Below are 13,572 nucleotides of genomic sequence, written 5' to 3'. Positions count from 1 at the left end.
TTGCCTAGACTGTTATAGTTTGTATTAGAGCCAATTGGTTAGACCAACGATGGTGCGCCTAAGAGCAATCCTGTAGTGGAGATACCTCACTCCCAAATGAGGGAGAGGCATGTGCTGGGAATTCCACATTGGTCTGTTAGTGGTTGAATCCTGGGTTATACATGTTGGGTAGGTAGCAATCTTTTGAAGGTGGTTGTCTAGATTGTTATAGTTTCTAGACTAGCTTCTATGTCAACACGAGTAGTTTAACTCATCACAACCTCATAAGGGTGTTGAGAATTGTTTTTTTTTTTTTTTATTGCTATTTTCAAATTTATTCAATTAGCCTTTGCATAGTTTGTATATTCTGCTTAACAGGGACTTAAGCAAAACAATGGTTTTTCTCAAAGTCAAACCTTTGGAACGAGGGAATGAGTCATTGCTCATCTATGAGTACATGTCTAACAAAAGCTTAGATGGTATTTTTTTTGTTTTTTAGTTTTGAGTTTTGAATTTATTTTCATTTTTATGTTTTGAGTGTCTATTTTGATATTTTTGAAAATATGTTATTTTTATCATTATGAACAACTATTTTTAAAAATAGAAAATTAGAAAACGCATTTGCGTTGAAATTTTGGAAAACTATTTCTTTTTTGTTATTATGATATTTTATTCAATGAATTTAATTATTAAATAATAAAATTAACTCTTTTTAATAAAATTCAACTATTAAAAATAATAATAAATTTGATTAATAAATTACTAACATACATCTTACCAATAATTTATGTTAAACTATACACTTAATAATATAACATATGTTATCTTATATTTTTAGTTATAATATAGATATAGATATACTACATTTTTTAAATTTTAAATAAATATATAATTTTATTTTCAAAATTTAATAATAAATTTTTTAATTCTTTTTTTCTCTTTTTTCTTTTCTTCATTTTCTTTTTTCTCTTTTCTTCTTCTCTAGGGCCCTACATCTTCTCCAACACTGGCTTCGTCGCCAGCAATCATCTCCGGCCGAAAATTCACATGATCAAAGCCTACTATTAGAAACTTCAAGCCAAAAGGGTTAACATACACAAAAATAAACCAAATTTAACGATTAGATTTGCGTAGATCTAATATTTAATTTCCGACCGCAAACTCAAAACGGCATTGCCAGTCGCCACCGACCACAGTGGCTAATGGTTTTCCGCAATTAGAGGCAACCACCAGATATCCAAGGGTCCATCGACCAACATACCCAAAAACTAACAAGATTTAGCGACCAAATCTCCTTAGATCTAGCAAGAGATGAGAGGAATATAGAGATAAGATAAGAAAGAATACTTAAAACCAACAACCAGTTGGAGAGCAGTTGATGACGACTCGCATTGCCGGTGCCGTGCGTGGTTGACTTCGATAGTAACAGTAATAGTGAGGCGTGCGATCGATAGCGGTAGCAGTGGCTGTCAACGGCCAAAAGAGAAAATAGGAGAATGGAGAGAAGATAAGAGAGAGTACATAAAACTAGCAGCTAGTTGGGGGGCGATCAACAACGGCTCACACTACCGGTGGTGTGTGCAGTCGATGATGGTAGTTGTAGTGGCGATCGAGGATGCGATCGACGACAATGGCGATGGCTGTCGATGGCCAGAAGAAAAGAAAGGAGTGGAGAGAAGATAAGAAATAGAAAATATGTGGGTCTGGCGAGATTGAGATGGGGGGTTGCTGGTGTTTTTTGTGTTTTCATCATTTTGGGTGTTTTTAGTTACTTTTGGATGAAAACACCCAAAACAACAAAATGTTATTTTAAGTTTTTTTTTATAAAAAATTTTCCTATTTTTGAAAATGTGTTTTTGAAAGCAGAAAAGAGAATGTGTTTTCAGTATTTTGAAAAATTGAAAACTCAAAACGAGTTAAAAACAGTAAAAAGAACAAACCTTAAGGCTGCGTTCTCTTTACTTTTCAATTTTCAAATTTGAGTTTTGAATTTATTTTCAGTTTTCTGTTTTGATAGTCTGATTTTAGAAAATTGAAAACGTGTTCTCTTTATCGTTTTGAAAAACTATTTCTCAAAACAGAAATGCGTTCTCTTTGAAATTTTGAAAATAAAATTTTAATGATATTTTATTCAATAAATTTGATTATTCAGTAAATTAGAAATATTTAATGTTAATATATTATTAAAAAATATATATATTTTAAAATTAATGAATTTTATAATATTTTTTCTCATTACAACAACAAAATATAAATAAATAATTGTATTTTGAGTTTAAAGTTTGTTTTGAATGAAAACACTCAAAATAACTTTTTGTTATTTTGAGTTTTCTTTACAATTTTTTTTTTGTTTTCAAAAATGTATTTTTAAAAATAGTAAAGAAAACGCATTTTCATTATTTTAGAAAATCGAAAACTAAAACTGATTTGAAAACAGCAAAAAAAACGCAATCTAAGATGTTTGGTTCTTTGGTAATCAATCCCACGTCAATGCAACCAAAAAAATGTCAAAATTAATTTTTAAAATATAATTACTAAGTTGAATGTTGTTTGATGTTTAATTATTAAATAGATTCAATTAAAACTATAGAATTAGACTAAAAGAGGTGTATTCTCATTATTAGTAAAATTGCTCGTGGTATTTTGTACCTATACGAGGATTCCCAACTTAGAATAATTCATAGAAAATTTAAAACAAGCAATATTTTGCTTAATGATAAAATGAATCTCAAAATATTAGACTTCGAATTGGCAAGATGAATTTTTTTTTTTATCTCTGACTAGGATAGAGACAGAAAAAATGGAGTCTCTAACTCAAAATTTTATTTTATTTTTTTAAAAAATATTTTTCAAATTTGTTTAAATGTATTATGAAATTTATGTTTATTTTTAGATTAAATAATTATTTTTTATATTAAAAATTATATTTACAACAAAAAATATATATTTTTATTTATCAATTTTCCCCTTATAGAAATTCTTAATTTTTTTTAAAATGTCGGTTGAGTTCTCTATGTTATTTCCAGGCTATTTTTAGTTTTTAGTTTTCTTAAGCAATGAAAATGCATTTATTTTATCATTTTTAAAAATATATTTTCGAAAACAAGAAAAATTTTTATAAGGAAACTCAAAACAACAAAATTGAAAACATGGAAAAAATGAACAACCAAAACAATCTCTAAATCCAAAATATGGAAAACACAATCTATTTTTCATGTTTTGGTTCTAAAAAATAAAAGGGGAAAAAAAAGAAGGAAGAAAAAAAATTTATTCTTAAATTTTAAAAATAAAATTATATATTTATTTAAAATTAAAAAATATAGTATATTTATATTATAATTAAAAATATAGGATAACATATAGTATATTATCAAATATGTTACACATATTATGTATAATAATATTTAATATAAATTATCACTTAGATATAAGTAATTTATTAATTAAATTTATTATTTTATTTTAATAGTAAAATTTTATTAAAAAAATTAATTTTATCATTTAATAATTAAATTTATTAAATAAAATATTATATAATTTTTTTTCTCAAAATTTTAAAATAAACGCATTTTCTAATGATTCAATCTTATCATTTATAATCACACTATGTAACATTAATTTATGTTTTTAATTTTTATTTTAATACTTCTTATTTATAATTATATTATGATAACAGTTACTATTTTTTTCTAAGTTAATTAATTTATTTATTTAAAATTAAATAGTTTTAATTTTTTAAATAATTAAATTTATTTAATAAAATATTATTAAAAAAATTATTTTTAAAATTTTAAAGAGAAGGCGTTTTCTAATTTTTTGTTTTGGGAAATAATTTTTTAAAATAATAAAAAGAACGTATTTTTAATTTTTAAAAATAGACTATAAAATAAAAAATTCAAAATAAATTTAAAATAAAAAATAAAAAATTAAAAAGTAAAAGAACGCAGCTGTCATGTCTCTATTTTTATTTTGTATTGTTTCTGTTTTTCATTCTCATTTTCATATACAGTAAATTGTTTAATTATGAGCCTTAATGGAAAGCTGTACAGAAGTTATGTACTGATGGACGACAAGTGTAATCCAAACTTGATAAACAGTGCACAAAAAGGGGGACCATTATGGATGATCACAAGTGTAAAGATTTGGATGGACTATTATAAATAGAACTGGCAATTTTGGACACGATCCGATTACACAACACGACACGACACGGAGTTAAGCGGGTTAGGGTTGGGCTTAATCGGGTTCGGGTCATAAACGGGTCAACCCGTTTATGACACGATTATTTTCGTGTCTTAGGCGGGTCAACCTGTCTAACCCGTTTAGACACGAAATGACACGTTTAATTAAACGTGTTAACGGGTTGACCCGAACACGTTAACACGATTATATACGAAATGACACGTTTAATTAAAAGGGTTAGTGAGTTGATCTGAACACGTTAACACGATTATACACGAAATAACACGTTTAAAACTAAATAACACGTTTAACAGGTGACATAACATGATCCATTTAAATTAAACGGGTTAAACAGGTTAACAGGTGACACGACACGATACGACACGTTTAGTTAAACGGGTTAAACGGGTCGTGTCGTGTTACACGTTTAATAAACGTGTCGTGTTCGGGTTTAAGGAATTTGACACGATTATTAAACGGGTCGTGTTCGGGTTAGCCTGACACGTGTTATACGTGTGTCTCGACACGACACGATTACGACCCGTCAACACGAATTGCCACCCCTAATTATAAAGATGTGTTTGGGATCATAGGCCAGTCTGAGTACTTACCTTACAGTCTTTAGCCCGTCCGCAACTTTCCACCAACGGCTATCAAACTCATTAATTTCCTCCAACTCCATGCCATGGTTGGTCAAAGTTGATGTTCAAACGCCCATTTTTCAACTTATTTATTAATAATTAGACCATCCAAATTCTCCATAATTGAATCATTTCTATGGAACATCTTATCATAGGGAGTTGAAAATACTAAGATAATTAAGAGGAGATTCTAATTACACATATAGGGTTTAGGTAAGAAATGCTTTAGGTAATAATAGTGATATGCATTTCAATTAATAGCGCAACAAACATACAAATGCTTCAAGCAACAAGAGTGATTCATGTATCACTTAGTACACTAGATACAACGTGTGGTCTGAACAAGTATAACTATTATCTCATTCTCTCATACATTACAGAGTCGAGCTCTACGCCACTGTTGGCAACTTTCAGCTGTCCAATCTCCTAATTCTGCTGTATTGATCCGCTTAGTAATTAGGAATTAGTATCACAAATGTTAACTTTCTCATCAAACGATAGATTAATTTGTAAATATACTTTCAGAATCTTAAGTTAGTGTTTGGGGAGTAGTTAGGTATCTTTATCACTAATGTTGACATTCGCGTAAATGTATCATTCTATCACTTAGGACGTTAAGGTATTGACGAATTCTGATCTTATTTGCATTTCATGGAGTTACTATATAGAAAGTTTTTTCTTACCCTTGTATATTGTTGTATATAGTTTGTTTTTATTTTATGTAGATGAAGCTTTTTCTTTTGCTAGTTTTATCTCTATGGAGTTTGTTTTTGTTGTAATGATCCAAATATGCTCTAATAGATAGTTTATAGGCTTTTTTGCAGTCTATCGTTTAAAATTTTTATTTATTAAAAAAATTAAATTTAAATTTAAATCACATAAGTCTGAGTTGAATTTATTTGATTTTTTAATGTCCTTGCTAGCTTAATCAAATGCAACGCATAGATTGTTGAGACCACCCCCCCCCCCCCCCCCCACCCCAAAAAAAAAAAAAAAAACAAAACGCACCAGAAATTCAAAAAATCCGTTCTTCTTTCCAACTCCTCCACCGGCAACAATGGCTTCTACTACTACTACTACTAAGTACACCGCCGGAAGCAGCTGCTCCTCCGATTGACAAAGCCATGAAGGGAATAAATCTAGTTCTAAGTCAATTATATATCGGGAAGATCGCTATCCACTTTCAAAGATCAGCTCGGACTTTGTAAAGAGTTGCTATAAATTCAACCCCACAGTCTCTTTCAGTGTCTGAAAATTCAACTCTCTGAATCTTTATAGGGTTCTATAATCTTTGACAATAAGGGAAGGGAGAACCAATATACCCACGACACGAGGACTGGTTTGGATTGGAATAGTAAGCGGAGATTGATGATTAGGCCAGGCAACACTAAAACCTTACTCAATTTCAACTATAATCCCAATATCCATCATCAAATTAATCAATCCAAGACTCTAAACTTGATCTAAAGCCGCCCGCAAACATGATTAAACTATGAAATAGTCATATCGTAACACAACAGTACGTACTGTACACAGATAGCATTACGTGCATGCATGGGTGGCTCACACGTAGTCAAGTGCTTAGATTGTGTCATCATTTTAGTTTCGAAAAGCCACCTTTTATCATGTGTTGGTTATCTATATAAGTTCAAGACTTAACACATTACATGATCATTTAAATGTCTTACATTTTCTCGAAAACCCACATTCTAATTTTCACATCAACCAAATGTCTTAATGCGTCATGACGAGCAGCCAGCAAATTAAAGTGTAGTACACCTCTAACTTAAGCCTGAAAATTGAACTCAAAAAGTTGGGGCAAATTGGTCAATAGTGCACGCTGCGTCCAGTATGAGCCGGTCTGCTTAGCTAGCTCCCTTCCAGAATATCTATATATAAAAATTGACATTTTATTCTCCCCTTGCCCCCTTGGTCAAGGTTTCTCACTTGCTTGATGAGATGGTCCCATCTCCGAACTGTCCCTATTGCTCTCATCGTCTCTAAGGGACAGTTCACAATTTCTTTTTACAACCAGTAATCTGCTACTTAAGAACTAATCGTGCTATGCCTGTGGGGCTTCTTTTTCCTTCTTAAGTCTCACCCATCCATCCTCATTCCTCACCACCCATTTCTTCATATATATCATGTCTCAGGCTGATGCTGAAAAAGCAAGACCACTCCCCAAAACCATGGCACTGCCAGATAGAATGAAGGGTCAGACCCTCCTCTTAGTTCTTTGCTTTCTCAGCTTCACCGCCTCAACAACCGACGCCGTCAGGCTTTACCACTTTTGCACAACCACGACTCCTTACGCTCCAAACAGTGCCTTCAGATCCAACCTCAACACCCTCTTGACCGCTCTCTCCGCCGCCGCTAACACCACCGTAGCCGGCTTCTACAACTCCACCGCAGGCAACAGCTCCTCCGACAAAGTCTACGGCCTCTACCTCTGCCGCGGCGATGCCTCTGCCAAAGCCTGTCGAGACTGCGTGGCCAATACTACCCAAGATTTAGTCAAATCCTGCCCAACACAGAGAGAAGCCATCGTTTGGTGCTCTTAAAAACTCTTTACGTATATATCAATCATATAAAAATTTTTTTTTGAACAAAATACATAATTTCTTGTTTTGTGTCGCGTATGTGTTTCTTCTAACAGGTACGACGATTGCATGCTCCAGTACTCGAACCAGTCGGTCTTCTCCAATCCGTCGGACGCTTCCTTCGCGAATGCGAAGGACATTGACTCTTCGATCAAAACCGAGTTCAACCAGGTCGTGCTACAAACCCTGGCTGCCGTAGCCAACCAGGCCGCAAGAAATCAATCGGGCATGAAGTTCGCAACTAAAGAAGCCAACTTTAGTGGGAATCGGCCGCTATATACGCTTGCTCAGTGCACCCCGGATTTGCCGATTTCTGCGTGCAACTCATGCCTCGCCGACGCCATCTCGACAATCTCGAGTTGCTGCCTGGGCAAGCAAGGTTCTAGAGATCTTAGGTCCAGTTGCAACATCAGGTATGAGATTTACCCGTTCTACTACCTCAACGCCACAGCTTCGGCGCCGCCTCCAGCTCCACCGCCAGCTCCACAGCCGAACAATTCAGGTTGGTAATTAAACTGGAAAAACAGCGTTGATTAATTATTAGTTCAGAGAATAAAATAAAATCCCACTTTAGAAGCTGCAAATTTGATTTGCGGTTCTGTCATTTTACTTAAGATGTCTAACTAATCAAAGGTGACCCTGACATATATATATATATATATAGCTTTTGACTTAATGGAACAGAGTAATGCTTTTTTGAAACCCTAAGTACGTACGGGGTACCCTAGACGTGAGGTTAATTATATTATTACAAGGTGGTGGTTGATTATTATTGATATATAAACTAGAAAGGGTGGGTTTCTTTAATCTCTCTCATACAAGACTAGAGCACTATAAATCTTTTTTTTCTTTTTTTATTTAAAGTTACTTTTTTTTAGCGAGTCTATATATATTAGCCTATTAGGCGGGTTAGATTTGGCCCACATATGACCCGAACCAAGGTGGTGGTTGATTATTATTGATATATAAACTAGAAAAGATGGGTTTCTTTAATCTCTCCCATACAAGACTAGAGCACTATAAATCTTTTTTTTCTTTTTTATTTAAAGTTACTTTTTTTTAGCGAGTCTATATATCTATTAGCCTATTAGGCGGGTTAGATTTGGCCCACACCCGAACCAAATCTATCAAATCTGATTGATGTTTTGGAAAATGATAAGTGCCTCTCCTACCATTAAGAATTGAGCGTGTTAATTGGCCATTTTAATTCTACCTTTTAATCTCTTTCTTTTTTTCTCTCCCTCTTTTATAGAAAATATATTTTTAATAATAAAAAAATATATTTCAATTACAAAATTATATTTTCTAATTTTTATATACAAACTAAAATTATATATCTTTGAAAATATGAACATATATTATTTATATATTATGTATTATTTTTGTATGTATACTAGTAGGTGAGCACTTCTATAGATTGTATGAAAACGAAAATAGAAACAGATGCGGGACGGAACGAAAATAGGGAAATGACATTTTTTAAAAAGTAGGAAATGGAAACGTATAAGACAATGTATAAATAAAAAATATAGGGGTTTTTTTATAAATATAATTTTTAATTTAAAAAATAATTATTCAATTTTAAAATAAACACAAATTTTATAACACATTTAAACAGATATAAATATAAGTTCTATTATGAACCATGACTTACTAATTAAAAATAAATAATAAATTTAAAAAAAACTAAACATAATACAAGATGAAGAAGGAAGAAGATATTCAATTTAGGCTTAAAAATTTTGAGTTAGAGACAAAAAATATTCCATCTCTAATATTTTTGTGGATCCAAATGTGTTTTTAATATTTTTTAATATTATAAAATGGTCTCAAAATATTTTAAAAATTACAAAAACAGCCCAAAATTTTTTAAAAATATTTTTTGATTTTTGATATAGAAAATATTTTGAAAAAGTTGAAACGACACCTCAAGCCATTTCAGTGCATCAGAGGCTCTTAATTATGCCTAGGGTGTTCCAATGGGTTGGGCTAGAATTTGCTAAGTTGAGCTTGGTCTTGAAATGGGTTGGATTGATTCCCACTTTATTTAGGACCTAGCCCAGTTTGTCAATTAAAGGTGATGAACAATGAACATATTTCCCAATTCGAAATCAAAATGCTATTTTAACGCATAACTATGATTCCAACACTTTTTATCTTTTATTTTTTATTTTTCTGGGTTGATGCAGGAAAAGGGGGGATCTCATCACGGGCACTCATTGCCATCATTGTTCCTATAGCAGTCATCTTAGCCTTGCTTTTCATAGTAGGCCTCTGCTTCATAAGAAGGAAAGCGAAAAAGAAATATAAAGCTGTCGAAGAAACCTGTGGTAAGGTCCAAAGAACGAACAGAATATAAGCTCTTCTTCCAGTATGCTGGTTCTACTTCTACAAAAATTTTCTGTTGCCTCCGTCGGGCAACAGAAAATTTGCCCGACGTGGGCAAATTAGGGCGGGGGGTGGGGTTGAGCCCCGGAGTAAGACCCACACGTCCACCCCCTACAATTCGGGTTGGGCAACATAACAACCCTGTCTACTTCTAACCATTTAAAGTTACTCTTTTGAGTGAAGAAGAAACGTGGGAAAATGCATGACATGTATATATATATGCTTTGAATTTGTTCAGATGAACACGAGATCAGTGAAGTGCAGTCCTTGCAGTATAGCCTGGCCTCAATTCAAGAAGCCACAAACAACTTTTCCGATGACAACAAAGTTGGTGAAGGTGGATTTGGTGCTGTCTACAAAGTAAGAAACATAACCTATATTAAACTGGAGCCAATAACCACTAGATTTGTTGAGGGTTGTACTCTTAGCTATCTTTTTTTTTACTTCGCGAATGTTCTTGATTGTCCTTGACCCTGAGCTTATATAGGACTTACTTGACTGTTACCAAAGGAGTGTGCATAGAGTGCATCACTCTATCTCTTGATATGTCCTTCAACAATTAAGTTAGTCACAAAATTTAAAATAGAGTGATATAAAGATGTAATGAATAAAATACTTAATTTTTAAAATTCACACATTTATATAGGTATATTACGAAGCCAATGAATGGAAGGTCGCGATCACACCACATGAATGATCTGATGTAGGATTGATGGATGATTATAATCATGACACGTGAATGGTTGGATTTAAACTTATGAATTGATTTTGATGATAAGTGATGTGGGCCTGGATTTTGACCTAGTCCCTTGGTCTAGATCTTTTATTTGGGCTTAATATCTCCTCGAGTCCGATCTAACTCGGTCTTGGGATCCGCATAAGATGTCCCTAGTCATGAATCATCTTTAAGAAGCTCCTAAAACATTTTCTTAATATTTCTTAAAATCAAGATGTCCATCACAACTTATTATTACTATTAAGGCTTGTTAAATTTTTAAGCCAATATCTAAGTTAGTGACATTATTTTCAGGGAATACTTCCAGACATGCAAGAGGTAGCAGTGAAGAGGCTGTCTCGAAACTCTGGGCAAGGTGCAGTGGAGTTCAAGAATGAGGTTGTCTTGGTGGCCAAGCTTCAACACAGACATCTAGTGAGGCTACTCGGATTCTGCTTGGAAGGAGAAGAAAAGATACTCATTTATGAGTTCGTGCCCAATAAAAGCCTCGACTACTTTCTCTTCGGTATATATAGCATATATCTGTACCACTCTACTTGTTACATCATCCTTTCATTTCATTTCATAATGAACATGATTATCAAGAGCACACATATATTCAACCATATTTACACTGATAGTGTAAAACTAACGCGCATCTGATAAACAGATCCAGAAAAGCAAGAAAAATTGGATTGGTCGAGGCGTTACAAGATTATAGGAGGGATAGCCAGGGGGATTCTTTATCTTCATGAAGATTCTCGGCTTCGAATAATCCATCGTGATCTCAAAGCAAGCAATATTCTGTTGGATGGGGATATGAATGCAAAAATTTCAGATTTTGGCATGGCAAGGATCTTTGGCGTTGATCAAACTCATGGAAATACGAGTAGGGTTGTTGGGACGTAGTAAGTATTTAGTTCTCGCATTCCCTCTGTTTTTTTTTTTTTTGTTAATTTTGATCAGCTCACCCATCATTCCTCCATTACTAATTAAGACAAACCTTACGATAAAGAAGGGAAAATAATAGAAGGGATATCCTTGGAGATACAGGAAAATAAATAAATGCATGCTTTTCCACTCTACTTATAAACTTCATTAAATTGCAGTCCATTAAATTATCAAATATTTGTGTTGGTTTAAGTACCCAAATAAATTTTTAAGGTTTCTTATTCACTTGTGTTAATATGGTAATCGTATTGGCTTGTAGTGGTTATATGTCTCCAGAGTATGCAATGCACGGGCAATTTTCTGTGAAGACAGACGTGTATAGTTTTGGGGTATTAATTTTAGAGATCATAAGCAGCAAGAAGAACAGCAACTTTTACGAATCAGGCTATGCAGAAGACCTTTTGAGCTATGTGAGTTATTAGAACAAATAATTCTAATGATTTTTCTTGGTGCTAATTCATCGTCTCAACATGTCATGCATGCATGTTGAATTCTTATAGGCTTGGAAGCTCTGGCGAGATGAATCCCCTCTAAAGTTGGTGGATCCAATTCTCGAAGGATCTTATTCAGTAAATGAAGTCCTTAGATGCATCCACATCGCCTTGTTGTGCGTCCAGGAGGATCCACAAGCCAGGCCTTCAATGGCAACGGTAATTCTGATGCTAAACAGCTACTCAATTGGGCTTCCAGTTCCTGAAAAGCCTGCATTTTTTGCGGGTAGCAGAACAGGGTCCCAAATACCTTATGTGGAGACAGACCAATCCACCACAAGCATGTCAATGCCATGGTCTGTGAATGAAACATCAATAACCGAGCTGCATCCCAGATGATCGATCTTGAGAAGTCTATGCCGCCACATCCAGGTTGAGAAACAGCTCGTTATGTTCTGATGAATAAATTCATGCTCTCGGGTGTGAAGCATATGTTTTAGTACTTGAAAGACTCAAAAGTATGAACTGTATTTCTCCTTATCCGGTTGGTTTTGCAACATCAATGTGACTTAAATATGTAAATGCTTTAAGAATTCACCGACCTCTCTGATGTAGCAGTATTAAGGTTTGATTTGTTGATATTTATGGATTTATTATCTTTATGTAAATAAGAAACAATACTTTTCTCTATCAACGTTTAGAACCAGCTCGACCATGAAGTCATCTAGGCAGTCACCTAAGGTCCCGCATTTGTGAAAGCCCCAAAATTTTACAATTTGTATATTTTTTATGTTTTTAATAATAAATATTTTATTAAAAAAATTAAGTCCAAAATAAAATCTAATTTTCAATCCAAATTTTCACGAACACTCAACCCAACAATCAATTTGTCCAACCATCAACGTTTTATCTTTCTCATTTTATCTTTCTAATTTTTATGTTTTCTATTTCCATTGTTCTCAATTTTTTTTTCTCAATTTTTACCATTTCTTCTTGAATATCCCATGGACTTTAAAACTGAAAATTTATTTTTTATTATAAATCTTTCAATTGCAATCTTAAAAAAAATCCCATCGTTCATAATTTTCTTTCCTTAATTTTTATCTTTTCTTTACTTATTGTAGTAGGTTATTTGTGCTTTTTATTTTTATTTTTTTATCTCTCGAACATTATATTTTAGTTTAAAATTCACTATTGTTAAGAGGTTATCATATTTTGTAATTAATTAAATTTTATTTTTTTTTCTTTTTAATCCCTCGGGATAACTTAAGTGATCAACAACATGGATTTTAGGTACTAGGTATGCCAAGCTTGTGTGTTCAAATTTTGGGCAATACGATAAATATCGCTTAACTACACGAAGGGCCATGGGCACGAGTCTTTGACTTAGACTTACCTTGGCCTGGCCCAATGGTTTGATTTGAGTCAGTCCATGGGTTATAGGAAAGTAACGCTCGCATCGAAGGCATCACTAGGCAAAACTCCTTGATTCCTATGTTAAAAAAAAAAAAAAAAAAAAAACTTTTTTAATTTAATGAAATGATGAAATTTTTCTATATAAATGTATATTATTTATTTTTTTCCTAAAATAAGTTAATACTCAAAATATCTGATAAATTTTTTCACCTGAAACCCCAAATTGGTTTAGCCTTATGCCAAGGCTTTGTTCTTTATAATTATGGCCA

At 32.9% G+C, this 13,572-nt stretch overlaps 1 protein-coding gene across 1 annotated transcript; it reads left to right on the top strand.

Annotated features, from left to right (window-relative positions):
• The first annotated feature begins 6,908 nt into the window (after nucleotides 1-6,908).
• On the top strand, nucleotides 6,909-12,490 carry LOC127808918 (cysteine-rich receptor-like protein kinase 10). Its single transcript, XM_052347654.1, has 8 exons — nucleotides 6,909-7,353; nucleotides 7,459-7,904; nucleotides 9,592-9,732; nucleotides 10,029-10,150; nucleotides 10,821-11,031; nucleotides 11,176-11,413; nucleotides 11,716-11,866; nucleotides 11,957-12,490. The coding sequence occupies exons 1-8, from the start codon at nucleotides 6,947-6,949 to the stop codon at nucleotides 12,284-12,286; spliced, it is 2,046 nt and encodes a 681-aa protein (XP_052203614.1). The 5' UTR covers nucleotides 6,909-6,946; the 3' UTR covers nucleotides 12,287-12,490.
• Nucleotides 12,491-13,572: the final 1,082 nt, after the last annotated feature.

Source organism: Diospyros lotus, chromosome 8 (genome assembly GCF_014633365.1).
Source record: "Diospyros lotus cultivar Yz01 chromosome 8, ASM1463336v1, whole genome shotgun sequence".
Taxonomy (NCBI): Eukaryota; Viridiplantae; Streptophyta; class Magnoliopsida; order Ericales; family Ebenaceae; genus Diospyros; species Diospyros lotus.
The sequence above is the reverse complement of the archived record's forward strand: the minus strand, read 5'-3'. Positions and strand labels throughout refer to the sequence as shown.

Bases quoted from the DNA above. Each gene is read 5' to 3' on its own strand.
- LOC127808918 (XM_052347654.1), top strand. From the start codon at position 6,947: ATGTCTCAGGCTGATGCTGAAAAAGCAAGACCACTCCCCAAAACCATG. The intron at 10,151-10,820 runs GTAAGAAACATA...CATTATTTTCAG, and splicing joins GATTTGGTGCTGTCTACAAA to GGAATACTTCCAGACATGCA. The intron at 11,414-11,715 runs GTAAGTATTTAG...ATTGGCTTGTAG, and splicing joins AGTAGGGTTGTTGGGACGTA to TGGTTATATGTCTCCAGAGT.